Raw genomic sequence first — 14,810 nt, forward strand, 5'->3', positions numbered from 1 at the left:
AGTATTACATGACCATGAAAATGTAAAAACACTGAGTGTTATACTTAATTATAAAACTGATGTCTGATGTATTGGAAGTAAAGTCGACCGCTTTCAGGGAACTATAGTCTGTAGTCTTGGTTTGCATGTATCAGTAATGTTTCCTAACGTGGGTACAATGGCAGTTTAACTCTGTACGATATTATATAAAACCTGCCTGATTAATTTGATCCATTAGTATGTGCATGTATAGCATACCGACTTTATTTCTTACTAAAATACCATTTTCGACGTTTCACTTCCTCCGTTTCAATCCCTTATGTATACGTATGTGTGTTGTAGTTTATTTAACATGTTTTAACAACACAGGAAGTTGAAGAATAAACACGTCGATGAAGACAGTGTCTTGAGCGCCGTGATATTGCTGGAATATTGCTAAAAGCGGCGTAAACTGTACTCACTCACTCACTCACTTGTAACATCAGCAAATCTGGTATCTGGTGCGAAAGAGGGACAAACACTTCAGAATACGCTTCAAATGGCGTACTATACTATACCATGATTTTTGACAAGAAGATGTGTTATATCTTTGTATTGGATCCCAAGGCTGAAATAAGCATGAATCAGCTCGTGTTTCCGCTCCTCCTTGCTTCGACATGAACTGCTTATTGAGTAGTGTATCTCAAGATACTAAGTTGAGCGCTCAACATACTAACTTGTGCGCTCAAGATGTTAACTTGTGCGCTCAATATATTAACTTGTGTACTCAACATACTAACTTGTGCGCTCAAGATAAATTTTATTTCATCAGGTCCCTTCAGCGCTTCCGTAAGTATGAGCTAGTTGTCAGTAAAATAATCTTCCTGCTCTCTGGATGACGTAGAGCGCATAACATCTCTATTTCCCGGAACGGCTGCATCGTCCAACCGAACCATCCGTATAATATCGTGGAGTGTGATGGATTTAACGTAGGTTTGTTGATATATGAATGGACTTCTCATTTTTCGTAATGTCAGGTACACAATGACAGACATTTCTCTTCCTAAACGTCCATAGATTGCGTTCTTGCCTTTTGAAAGCAACATTTACACAGTTACTTATTACTGGTTATATTTCATGCTGACTTCATTGATGACCGCACGGTATTTGACGCTGTGACATTGAGATAACACTCGCGCACTTGAAGAAAGGGCACCTGATCCTTTGACACGGAGATTTATTTTGATGATATACATCTCTGAAATTACTTTTGTAATGATAGAAATTTCAATATTTATCCTCCACGTATATAATAATGAGCCAGAATTAATGTTGGGTTGTGGAGGTATTCAGGTAAGTTTCGGTGTAGATCAATGCCATATGTATGTATATTGCATAATATTCTATTGTGCTTGTTATTGCATCTTGTTTAGATAAATAAATAAATGCAATATTTTCCTCAATGTATTTGATAGTCAGCCTAAGCGTCGCTGAAGGGGTCACTGTCGACATAGGTACTACTGATATGCACCCCAGAAACCTACTGTATACAGGAATGTACTGGCTAGCCAGTACCCAAAACAAAGTCAAAATACAGAACCATAATGGTACCCTAAATGACCATATTCCGAAACCCCAAACCGAAAACGTATACATTTTTTGTTTTTAAACTGATTGCGAGTGGTACTGTGCATCGTAAATTATTTGTTATAGTGTATGATCTTTACAGTGTATGATCTTTACAGTGTATGTTTCTCATATTACGCATCTCATGCAAAAGTATGACAGTTCTAATCAAGAAAACTGCACAATGCGGAATGGAATCGTCCTTGGGTATGTTTCTGTATTCTGGCTTTGGCTTGGGTACGTTTCTGTAATTACACAATGGCATTTAGAAAGTGGTCAAATGTCACTTACGTTATATTTAGGATTACACATTCTTAGTAAAAAAGTTCACATCTGTAGTACCCGTGCCGACACCGACCCTTTCAGCCTAAGGGTCAAGGTTGATTGGTCATTGTATGGTATTTGTTTTTTCGTACCGCATTCAGGCATATTCCTACTAGTTGTTAGGCTCCTTGTTAGAAATCAACTCTAGACCATCCAGTGATTATATCTATCGTGGTAAATGACAAAGTTATAAGCCAAGTCGCTGAGCCTGACCACCTGATCACAAGATCCATTGCTTAATTTCTTATTTATTGACCCAGGGTCCGTAATAGTTGTTGGCTGGTCAAAAACCCACAGAGAAATTTTAAGGCCCCTAGCAGGCAAATTCTCTGACTAATATTGCTGACACTGTTGTGTTTTCTATTTCAGCCAAGGCAGTCTTCATTCCCTAAACCATGAGTGACCCCAAAACACCCAGTCCAGACAAATCGTCATCCAGCCCAACACCAGATAGTTTCTTGTATGAAACAAAATTCATTGTCTTAACCTTCCTCAATCACTTAACCCAAGAGCGAGAGGATCAACAAAGACTAAAATCTGACACACAGAAAAATGTCCGAGAGTATGCAAGGCACTGGAAGACCCGGTCGCTTCCCTCAACTCCACCAAAACAGAGAAGGAGGCCAAAAAAGCCTCAAATATCAGAGGACAAATTTCGGCAGTTTTCATCCGATGAGAACCTTCATCGTCAATCAAAACCTGAATCTGGGCCATCTTACAACAGCTGGGATCTACCATTGTCTCACATGCAAAAAAAATTCCACAAAAAATCACATCGCCAACTTGGTGCTCGGTATTCGCTACAGCAACAAAGCCCAAGCTTCGAATCAACAGACTCTAGCAAATCATCACAATCAGCTCCTGCAAGGGCTCCAGTTTATCAGCGGAGTCTAAGTGACAACAGTAGCCAAGATGGCAGCACCTACATCAGTGATGCAGATGACGAACTGGACTTTTCTCAAGGATCAGCATCAAGTGGTCTGAGAGGCTCCAGGAATAATGAGTTACTGAAGAGTTCGGGGCACTATCTGCGAGTGTCAAGGTTGTCAACAGTGCCAAGTGAGTCGGAACCTGAAGCGGATGCCCAAGGAGATACAAGTACTGCTGCGGAAACTACTGAGCTAACTGTAGATGTGGAGGACATCGCCTTTGACTTGAATGATGATGAAAGTGGAAATGTTGTACATACAGTAGATGATGATGGTGACGTTGTGGATGGGTTTACAGACTCTGATTTGTCTGACCTTGAATTAGATGAGGCTGTGGGTGCGAAGGGGGATAGTGACATTGAGGAAGAGGAGGTTGGGAAGCTTGGCATGGCGGCAGGGGGAACAGAAGCACCTGAGATAGCTAATGGAAATGCTACTGAGGCTAGAGCCTCTTCTGGACCAAGATCAGGGCGACGAGACAGGTTGTTTCTTGACTTGAGTCATTCTTCATTAGTGACTCCACCGCAGACCGATGTGACGACAGTGATGGCGTCACTCCATGAGGAGCTGCAGGAGGAGATGCACTCCCTGGAGTCAGAGGTGGAGGATGGTGAGTTCAGTTTCAGGAACTTTCACAAACTCAACAGGATACGTGTGTATGTGTAATGCGGCTGCTTGTACTAGCCCAAACTGAAGCTGGTTTTATAGTGCTAGCCCATGAGATACCATCGCAGTGATGCATGAATACCCACTCAGACACTATACTGACTCCAGCGACCAGTCCTTGTTGTACATTAATGCTGCGCCAGGCACACAACAAGCGCATATTTTAACGCCTTTTGGTATGGCGCTGGTCGGGGATCGAATTCTCAAGCATGGCGTTCGGCCTAACCACTACTCACCTCACCTTCGCCTCACCATTTAGAATCACATCAAGGTAGTGAGTGAGTGAGCTTAGTTTTACACAGCACTCAACAATAGTCCAGCTATGCGGCAACGGTCTATAAATAATTGAGTCTGGACCAGACAATCCAGTGATCAACATCATGAGCATCAATCTATGCAATTTGGATACGATGACATGTGTCAACCAAGTCAGTGAGCCTGACCACCCGATCCCATTAGTCGCCTCCTACGACAAGCATGGGTTGCTGAAGACCAATGCGTCAAGACAGCCAAATTTAACATTGAAATCTTCTCAGCAGCCTATGCTGGTTGTAAACATGGTGAGAAGCAAACAATGAATTGTGTCATTAGATTAGTTAAAGGCTGCTGTATAACTGGAACATCTCTGACTTTAACAGAGGTACAGATTATATGCTGCGTATATGCGTAAATAATAGGGGTGGGTATTACAGCGAAATTTCATATTGCGATGCGGAAGCATATATTGCGATATGTATTGCAATATATTGCAAGGATTATTTTTTTAGCAAAAACTACTGAGAATCGAGTTAATTCTTGATTATAAAGCAAAAACACAACAAAATCACTATGATTGATTAACCTTTTATAAAAACTTTTAATCATGACAAAATAAAAATGTAAGTAACATTTGGCACTAATGAAACAGGGAAAAGAACAATTAAAAAAACGGAAATATCCTAAGATTTCAGAGTGTTACAAAGTTTTCTGAATGCATGTCAAAATACCGGTTTTCGATCAGCGTGACGTTAACAATGTATCGTTTTCATGTCTGAACCGTAAACCGTAAATAATGCAAATATTTATATGAAAACTCTTAATTCATATTAAGCCTATTGCATACAAGTATGCTTAAATGTTTGTAAATACTCAATAAATGTGATCTTACATATGTATACATGTGTAAATGTCAAATCTTAGCTTGTGTACAAGTGGATAGATAAAATAACTTAGGTATACTGGGAGGTTCTATTTCAGGACATGAACTTGACAACTTGCAGTCTTTCTTATCGTTTCCCATATTACAGATCAAATGTAAATCACAAACACTAACATTTAAACTTTATTATATTTTTAAAATTAATGGAAAATGGCAAAATACCCAATTGAGTTTGAGTGAGGTTAGTACAATTTATTTCGTTACTCAAAGGAAAATTAGGATACCCAATTGAGATGAAGACAAGGGAGTGCATAACTCAATGACCCAAAAAGTTACCCTGTTCCAATTGAGATGAACACAAGTGAGTAGTAATGATATTTATCTGTAATTCTGCAAAATGAAAAAAATTGTGAGCTTGAGCAATGCAGTCCGCTAAAATAGGTTCCTTAGTTGAAGTGATATTAGTTATTAAGAAAATTGTGACTCCCATAGGACAGGAGGGCTCGATTTAGTGCTTTGTTACTTGCACTTGTGCAACCCAATATTACAAAGTGCAACCTAGTTATTAGTTTAACTTGCATCAGGTGCAAGTCAAGTTTCGAGAAATAAATCAACAATAAATCTAACATTATAAGCATAAATATGTCAGCTCATATTTCTTCTAAACTTTGAATAGCTATGGCACCAAAACATTGCTATTTATAGACACCTCTTGGCTGTGACAGCTCCAGTAAACAGGAACCAGCTGTGTCTATGTGTTGCTATGGTTTCATGGGTACAACATCACAGAAATATGTTTATGTGCACCTAAACCTCTGACGTTTTAACACACTACGTTGCAACTGGAATTTGGCTGGTGCAACTAGGATTTCATCTTAGGTTGCACCTGGTGCAAGTAGGTTAACATCTCTTAAATCAAGCCCTGACAGTGATATTGCTGCAGTGGCTGTGTGGATTGGGACACAGACTGTTGTTTTGGTGTTTTATCTCCTGTCTCAACACTCTGGAATACGTTTGGCCATTAAACAATACAGACATTGTATTTACTTGGTCACAATGTTGCTGAAACATTGCAGATGCAATCACACATTTCTGTTGAGATAGTTAGTGTCATGACTCAAAGCAAAGGCTGTGAACATCGTTCGACAGCCTCAAAGCAAGGATGACATGCACATTAGGAATCTGTTTTTGTGAAACCATGATCATCATCACCATGCTGAATACTTCCTCATCTGTGTGTCCTTGTGTATTCTTTTACATGTTGTAACCATGGTAACAAAGTTATGAAAAAAGTGAGCAGCTTTTTGAAAATTGTCAGTGGGCTACCAGGATTGAATATATTAGGCTTCCAAAATGTTTAGGCAATTTGAAAAATGTGCAGATCATCATTTATTTTGTCCTAATAAATTTTAACTAGCCTCTGGATAGCAGGTCGTCTTTGGAATGACGTTCTGCCAATGATACTTGCAATAATAAACATTGTATAATAATTTTCCTTATAAACATTTCAGCTTACCGCACCCATCGTGTAACCAGCTTACCGTCTCCTTTCACGGGCCCATCCTGCCCTTTGACCCCTCATACAGAGGCAGCTCAAATACTGGCCCGAATCGGGGACGAGATTCAGGAGACACATCTAGCCAAAGTGGAGTTCGCCATAGCCAGACTGTTCAATGAGCAGTCTTGTCTTACATACGAAACATTCCGAGAAGTTGCCAGATCGGTCGTTGATGAAAACATTCCAGGATGGCGACAGGTAGGGGTAGACGCTGTACGTTGCTGTTGGTTGCTACGGGTCCACAGATAGTGGGATGTGTGGAGCGTGAAGTAGCCAGTCTCTATTCAGAGTTGGATATGATGGGAGAAAACCTGATGTTATTCCTTTCAAAAGTTTACTTCCCTGGGGAAAATTTGTTCTAATGTACAAGCATGCTGGTTCGTAAGGAGTGTTTTTTGTAGGATTCCAAACTAAGGTTCCTTTGTAGGTAATTTGGGAAAAAATTGTAAGTTTTTGCAAAATTGGGATATAAAGTATTTATTTTCTTTAATTCAGAAGTATTTTATGTGTTTTAGGTTTTATTTTAACATACAGTTCAACACATGATATGATAAATATGATATCGATAATGTAAGAATATGTACCAAAACATATCACTAGCAATGTTATCAGTGAAACACATGTCACCTCAACAAAGCTAGGACCTAGGAACATGTTTGGGACTTCCATTATTGGAGTTGTTCCTGATAGTTGCTGCAGATTTTTGGACAAGTATAGGTCCAGATCTAGGCCTGAGTTGCTTATCTGAATCCCTCATATGCCACCAGCAAGGTTCTGACTAACAAAGATAGTTTCTTCTATTGAGGTTGCCCTTCTCCTGCTCTACAGTCAAGGTGTGGCATTCAGGATGGCTACAGCAGGAGGGAGTGGCATCAGTAACGTCGTGGACTACTCCGTCAAACTGCTGGCTGACCTGGCTGCAGACTTCATCATTCAACAAGGAGGATGGGTAGGTACTGAGACATTAAGTAGATATATCAATTTGTAAAAGTGTGTTGCAATTCCAATATAATTTTAAAAAATGTTTGTAGAGTGTTTTCCATGATACTGAACTGTCACATCAAACTTGATGCATTCTCTGAAAAGTCTGATATTTTAAAACTTTATGTTACCTCACTTTTAACGACTCCACTGCTGATATAATCCGTGCAAGTCTTGAGTGCACATTAGTTAAGTTGCTGTGCAGAGTTGACTCCCTTAGTCATGCCAGAAGCTTATTGTGGTTTCAAAGACCAGTTTGCCCTGATGGTTGTTGATTTGCCACCACCAAACTTAGGAACACCTGAGACCTGTATCACCAGGGAGATCCTCCCTTTTAAGAATGACATGCCATGATATTACTGGAATACTGTTCAGAGAGCATTAAACCTTACTCACTCACTCTCTCATTCCGGGCGGTGGGGTAGCCTAGTGGTTAAAGCGTCCGCTCGTCACGCCGAAGGCCGGGTTCGATTCCCCACATGGGTACAACTTGTGAAGCCCATTTCTGGTGTCCCCCGCCGTGATATTGCTGGAATATTGCTAAAAACGGCGTAAAACCATTCTCAGCCAGCCAGCACTCTCTCATTTGCTGAAGATAAACCGTTATTGATTGGGACAACATGTTCCGATAAATCCCCTTTTCATAAATGGTGGGGTAGCCAAGTGGTTAACGCGTTGGCTCGTCATGTAGAAGACCCGGGTTCGATTCCCCACATGGGTACAATGCGTGAAGCCCATTTCTGGTGTCCCCTGCCGTGATGTTGCTGGAATACTGCTAAAGCGATAAAAGCTAAAACTCAACTCACTCATAAATGGTGGTACTTTTCTTCCTGCTGACTGTAATAAGAATATAGACAAGGGAGGTAACTCTTTGACTAATCATTCTTATGAAGGGAAGGATGGGTTCAAATGGACCCTCTTTCTGGTCCAAGTTGCCCTTAAACTATATCACCACCATTCTTATGAAGGCTGAATGCCTCTTTTATTTGGTTATGTCCTGACATCCTAGTTGATTTGTTCCAGAGTGGACTGGTGTCAACAGAATCAAGCAGCTCATGTGTAACATCACCAGAACTCAACAGCCATCTTGTCAACCCCCTTGCCCAGACTGAGGCTCCTGTCACTGCACCTGCAGCAACATCAACAGCAACAACTGAACCAGCAGTCGGAGACGACACCGTACCCAGTCAGGATACATCACCAAGTCCTCCTCAACAGTTATCCAACGGAACAGATCATGTTGACATTGTGTCTGATGGACCAGCAGATTCAGACACTTTCCAGACTCTGACCAGCTCTTCCCAGACGTCTGCTGACAGTGCTAGGGGAGGTAACTCTGATCAGAGCTCCTGGGTTCCATCCATGTTCTCAGGGAACAACAGTGTGAGTTATGTGAAGAAAGTGTCTGCCACGCTGGCTTTAGTGTCTCTGGGACTTGGACTAGCCTTTGCTTTTTTCAAGAGATGATAACCTGTGCAGGTTGAAGTTGTTGTTTCAGAGTGATCTAATCACCAGCAGCATCAACACATCTTCATTTCTTGACTGCAATAGAATGATGTTAACATAAGCCATCATGGTTTGAGTGGTGGATTGAATATTACTTAAATGTAAGGGGTAAGCAGTAGTTGGGTCTACTGACAATCCTGGCATGTTTCAAACATTCAAACCAGCATTCTCTTTCATTAGAATCCCCAAAACAAATGTTTTTCAATCTTCCAGCAAATAATGACACTTGTAATGCAGAGATGATGTCCTACTGTCACACCAGACTCACTTGACATGGGTTCAGACACTGAATGATGGTCCCCCTTTAATTAAGGACATTTTGAGAGCAAGGACTTTAATACCTGGGTTTGAATTCAGTCCTGCCAAGTTAGAGCTGCAATTTGCAATTTGTTGTGCAGAGTTGTATGCCAAGCTTGCTTGGTCATGGAGATGACAAGACGTTGTGGATGATCAACTTCTTTATATTCACAATAGCGACGTTTCGATATAGCTTCTTGTACCGTTTTCAAGCAATGGTATAAGACGGTATAAGAAGCTATACCGAAACGTCACTATTGTGAATTTAAAGAAGTTGATCATACATAAAGTTTTGTCATCTCTATACCACCAACTTGTATAATGCCACTCAAACAAATTGCTTGGTCATAGGTTTTGTCAGTGACGCATGCTCATTCATTCACTGCTCAAAGTGTTGTTCACCGTCTCCCTCCCTCTTTCACTCATTTATTCACTCACTTTTGCATAATCATTCCTAACAACTTTTGAACCATTCTGTTTTTGTCATTCATTGTATGGGGCCTTTACTTGACTGTCAGTAGCACAGTGGTTCATGTGTTAGCTTGCCATACCAATGGGTACAGGTTCTGTGACCTAAAGAAGGTCAAGTCTGGTTTTGAAGGTGGTAAGATTTAAAAACACGTGATGGGACTGTCTATTTTCATATCAGGTTTGACTGGTGCTTGTCATTGCAGAGTTGACAATCCATTGCAGTCAATCACATAACTATTCAAGATATTACAGTGGAATCTGTCTAAACTGGACTTGTGTTTGACCTTATGTTAAGTCCAGATTGGACAGTGATTTGGAGTAATGAGATTTTAACAGGAGTTGCTTCCCTTGCTGTGAGATGACGAAGATCTTCAATATAATATTATTTTTGCTAATTTTACAAGACTATTTTTTATGTTCTATTTTTTTATGTTGTTTACAAATAAAGTCAAAGAATATCTTTATATACCTTTCATAAAAATCTGTTACTTCATTATTATATGTTACAGTAACATCTGGGCTGTAAATGTAGTCTGGTATTGAATAAGATCTGGATTTGTAAGTGTCCAGTACAGATTCCTGTATTATGATAATATGTCTGCTATTTTCTTACCACCAATCTTCATTTATTTGCTAATAAAGGCTACAGATAAAGTCTATGCTATAGAGTCACATGGAGAGAGAGGTGAGGTGAAATTGGGTTTATCGTCGTGCTTGAGAATATTTCGCTCATATGACGACCTGCATGCGTGTGTGTGTATGTGCGGCTGCTTGGACTAGCCCAGACTGAAGCTGGTTTTATAGTGCTAGCCCACTGAGATACCATGCCGCAGTGAAACATGAATACCCCACTCAGACACATTATACTGACTCCGAGCCGACCAGTCCTTGTTGTACCCATTAATGCCGAGCGCCAGGCAGGGACCAACAAGTACCATATTTTAACGTCTTATGACGCGGTCGGGGACATGGAGAGAAAATAGTCATAGCATGTCCATTAACATACAAAATCGCATTGCTCTCTCTCCATCTCTGCTATATTTTGAATAATGCTTTTGTTATATGATGTTATTAACATTTCAAATGGATGTGATGTCATTGGTCTTGATTAGTTGATAAGTCAAACTGACATAATCATGATATTGGGGTGTGATATCTCTCATACACTGGGGCCAGTGCAGCTTAGACCTATGTGGTTGTCGGAGGTAACAATGAATTGGGTAGTCAGGTTGTCAAGTCTTACCATGTCTTTAGATTTACCCATCTTAGCTTAGCTAAACCAAGGTTTCCAAGTGGTGTGAGCCAATCAAACATGCTGTTTCATCTATGCATACTGCAAAGCTCCTGACAGGGACAGCTATGAAAGTGGCACACTGTGATGTGGAGCCTGCTCTAAAACATATCAGTCAGGTTTATTGTCTCAGTGCAAACAAGCTTGCAAGTGACTTTCATTGACAGATGATTTGTCATACTTGTTTAATGTGGGGGGGCGGCGGGGTAGCCTAGTGGTTAAAGCGTTGCCTCGTCACGCCAAAGACCCGGGTTCGAATCCCCACATGGGCAAAATGTGTGAAGCCCATTTCTGGTGTCCCCCACCGTGATATTGCTGGAATAATGCTAAAAGCGGCGTAAAACTAAACTCAGTCAGTCAGTGTTTAATGTGGGTGTATTGCTTACGATATAAGGTTATATTGTAATTAGAATCATGCACCAAATTGCTGCCCACACTTGATCATCCTTGTGTCATGACTGTTCTGTATGTGGCAATACCACACTAAAAATAACACTGCCTCAATCAGGGCAAGTTTTGATATGGAGAAGTCATGGGAATCTGTTCATATATTTTCATAATCAACAAATTTGACAGATTTGAGTACTAAAAAATGTCATCTTGAGATAATATTTGTGTATAAATATGCATCATGACCTATATACACGTCAGTTTTACTTGTGAATGTATGCTCAAAATAGCCAGTAAGTCAAGCATCACAAAAGTAACACGAAGACAAAAAGAGTTTTTATTCTGGTTTGTAACAAGTTCCAGATATTATCCAGGTTGGTAGTTAATGTTTCTTGATGGTATGGCTGTTTTTGTTTGTTTTTATGAAGAAAAACAACAAAAACCAACACCCCAGCTCTCACTTGGCCAACAGGGCCCCGGGAGAACACCAGCCTCCTAAGGGAATGCTCTAATACCATGACAACTGTTGTATTCAACAGAAAACAATGGCTTCCTTAACTATTCCAGATGAATGTTTGTTGATTTTGGATGTGAGCTCGATGTAATTGTATGTTGCATAACCTGTTTATTGTTATTAACATGAATAACATTATATTTTGTAATTTGTTATGTATTAAGTAATTGCCTGAAGGACGATCAATCATAAATTTACAAGTGAGATGATCAAATATTTGAGTTAAGTCATTTTCATAATTGTTAATATTTTCAAGGGTCACAGCTACTCGCTTTCATTTTGTTTTTGATTCAAAATACGGTTATCAGCAGGAAAAAGCTGTGAAAGGCTGGAATCTACTTTTAACTCATTTTACTGTTCAAAATATTTGGGACAAAAGATAATGTTCCATTACAATGGATGCTATATGTCTAGCAAGTACAGCCATGGATGTCATGTTTCTTCAGACAGAGGCCTACATTGACAATGACTGTATAAACATGGTGATATACTACCCAGGTTTAGGTCATGGACTTTGAGTGCAGTGTAAGGTCTTGGACTCAAATCAAATGGCAGACTACTCGTTGTGTCGTTTTGTGATTTATTTTGGAACTGGGTTACTTTTGCCATTGTTTATTTGTTTACATTGTGTATATGTTAAATTCAGTCTCCTCAGCTGGTTAACCAACATCTGGATATATTTCCAACCCGCATCCTCACCCTAGCGCCCTAGTGTTATCCGACATCAACTCGGACATGTAGACAGAAGTCGCAGTGTGAAAAACTAACGCATTCATCGTTTTAGCTGTATTGCAGAAAGTGGCTTTGACCATGACCTTGCCTTGTGTGACACTTAATGTGACCATGAACTTTGCATATTTCCCTTCGAAAGGGCAGTGGACACCAAACGATCGCAGATACACATAATTAGAACGAACATCTGTGATATATTTGACCTTGTGTGAGACTGATGTGACCTTGAACCTTTTATGCAAATTGAAGGGCAATAGAAACGGCAGCAAAAAACACAACCGGAGATATGCATGATAAAAACTATCACCTGTGATACACTCATTGATGGAGTTCTATTGATGATACCAGTTGGGCGCTTCTTTGTATTTGATGATTTTGTGAGGTGCATAATGTTAGAGTTGCAACTGTTGCGGTAACAAACAATATACAGAGTATCCCATGCTGCTGCGAGTGAATTAGGGTTATCAAATAATCGTGCGCTTTACAAAAGAAATCTGTTTCTTACTCATGAAAATGGCAGGCAGTGAATGTCAAGGCCATGAGGCCATATCTGTAAGATAAAGCTTTGTTTTATTTGTTATGGTTTTGCAGCTTGTTTCAGGTATTGACTGCTTAACCTTGACTAGTGGTTTGCTGGTGTTGTGTTCAGACCAGCTATGTCCGCTGTGCTCAAACATTTCCATAAGGACATATCAGTCATTTGTTATGTTTTTGTATATTTATTGAATAAAACCAGAGACCATATTGGTCTCTTATAATACTCAATTGATTATTGTTTTTGTACTGACGCAAGTCGGTGTTGTACGGAAAGTGGTAAAATGCTGTTTCTGAAAGGGGCCAGTTTATTTATTGTAGGAGGGCTCAAATGTTTGATGCACTAATGATGACGCTCCCATAATGCGTGCCACAAAACGCTACCCACGTATTCAAAACTAGCCTCAAATAGAAACAAAATGTAACAATGAACAGTTTCTATGTGACTTTAATGGGTTGATATTGAGGGCAGTAAGCCGAAAGAACAGCACGTTTAATGTCCATGACATTGACGTGACGAGTCCAAATGCTGGCCAGGGGGCAGTCATCAATGTCACAAACTCTGTAACGGTTATGCCCAGCGTGAGCAGCGAGAACAGCAGTGCATCACCAATGCATAGAGTGAGTGAGTTTAGTTTTACGCCGCACTCAGCAAAATTCCAGCTGTATGGCGGCGGTCTGTAAATAATCAAATCTGGACCAGACAATCCAGTGATCAACAGCATGAACATCGATCTACGCAATTCGGATACGATGAAATGTGTCAACCAAGTCAGCAAGCCTGACCACCCGATCCCGTTAGTCGCCTCTTACGACAAGCATGGGTTACTGAAGACCAATTCTTACCCGGACCTTCACGAGTCCGATGCATAGAGTCTGTCAAATGGGGTATGGAAGGCTTGTGGGATGGCTTGTCATATTCTCTGCAACTCTGCTGGCAAATCACGAACGTTATCATGCGTAAGATGTTGCTCCATTGTATCCCACATATGCTTAATAGGGAGAGATCCGGCGACAGGGTGTAAAATTTAGACATACTAAAGTATTGAGTATTCCAGTTACAATTATTCGGAATCATTGCATATATCAAGATAGATTGGACATGTTAATAGGTTGGTTTCAATGGTATTGATTGAGAATACTTAACGTCTTACTGCTATGATACCCGTGAAGAACCGGGTTAGACCTGATCTTAAGCAACCCACGATTGTCGTTGTAAAAGGCTACAGGGTGGTCATGCTCACCGACTTGGTTGACACACGTCAAAATTGAACAGATCGATGCTCACGATGTCTGTCTCTGGACTGTTTGGTCCAGATTCGATTATTCACCGTCATATGGCTGGAATATTGCGCATTGTGGCGTTAAACAACAAACACACGTATCGCACTGTGGAAGGGTTTGGAGTGGGCTGTTTGTGACGCCATGCCCCAGCCAAGGTATTTTATTCCCAGTTGCGCCCAACAAAACATTTATTTTCTTGACAGAATCAACAATTTACTTATTTTTGCATTGAACGCATCCTCGATAATCTCCAGGGTATACGTTACGATCACTCTCCACTATACCCTGGATGCCAAGCGGATATCAGGGCTATAGTGGGAGTGATCGTAACGTATACCCTGGAGATTATCGAGGATGCATTGAACAGGGACGTTTGGGTGTCTTCCTCAAAACAACCTCTTTTCTTTTTCTCCACACCAAACACATTTACACATTAAGGGAGACTAACCATTCATTTAGTGAGAGCCGTACCCTTGTATAGTCTGTTTTGCGGTGAAAACGTACCGATGAATTTCACTTTAAACAAGAAAGTAAAATCCAAATCAACAGTGAAATTAAGATTGCGAATCCTCATAATTTTAGCCCAGCCAATTGAACATTTGAATCTCAGA

The 14,810-nt window shown here is 40.4% G+C and overlaps 1 protein-coding gene and 1 long non-coding RNA gene across 3 annotated transcripts; both read left to right on the forward strand.

Moving 5' to 3' along the window:
- The first annotated feature begins 868 nt into the window (after positions 1–868).
- On the forward strand, positions 869–10,211 carry LOC124273880. 2 transcript variants are annotated; one of them, XM_046709236.1, is made up of 5 exons: positions 869–947; positions 2,278–3,447; positions 6,153–6,397; positions 7,005–7,148; positions 8,204–10,211. In XM_046709236.1, exons 2-5 carry the CDS (start codon positions 2,304–2,306, stop codon positions 8,645–8,647), a joined length of 1,977 nt encoding a protein of 658 aa, XP_046565192.1. In that variant the 5' UTR covers positions 869–947; positions 2,278–2,303; the 3' UTR covers positions 8,648–10,211. The 2 variants fall into 2 exon arrangements, with proteins under 2 accessions (XP_046565192.1, XP_046565185.1); XM_046709229.1 differs by having other exon boundaries at positions 874–951.
- A 124-nt stretch (positions 10,212–10,335) lies between these two features.
- LOC124273909 lies at positions 10,336–13,146 on the forward strand. Its single transcript, XR_006897772.1, has 2 exons — positions 10,336–10,928; positions 11,107–13,146. It is a non-coding gene; the product is annotated as an uncharacterized LOC124273909 (long non-coding RNA).
- The last annotated feature ends 1,664 nt before the right edge of the window (positions 13,147–14,810 follow it).

Source organism: Haliotis rubra, unplaced genomic scaffold (assembly GCF_003918875.1).
Source record: "Haliotis rubra isolate DU_JTF1 unplaced genomic scaffold, ASM391887v1 Scf1039, whole genome shotgun sequence".
In the NCBI taxonomy this organism is placed as follows: domain Eukaryota; kingdom Metazoa; phylum Mollusca; class Gastropoda; order Lepetellida; family Haliotidae; genus Haliotis; species Haliotis rubra.

Excerpts from the sequence above, each read along its gene's own strand:
- LOC124273880 (XM_046709236.1), top strand. The coding sequence starts at position 2,304 with ATGAGTGACCCCAAAACACCCAGTCCAGACAAATCGTCATCCAGCCCA. Across the intron at positions 3,448-6,152 it reads GGAGTCAGAGGTGGAGGATG|CTTACCGCACCCATCGTGTA; the intron begins GTGAGTTCAGTT and ends TAAACATTTCAG. Across the intron at positions 7,149-8,203 it reads TCATTCAACAAGGAGGATGG|AGTGGACTGGTGTCAACAGA; the intron begins GTAGGTACTGAG and ends GATTTGTTCCAG.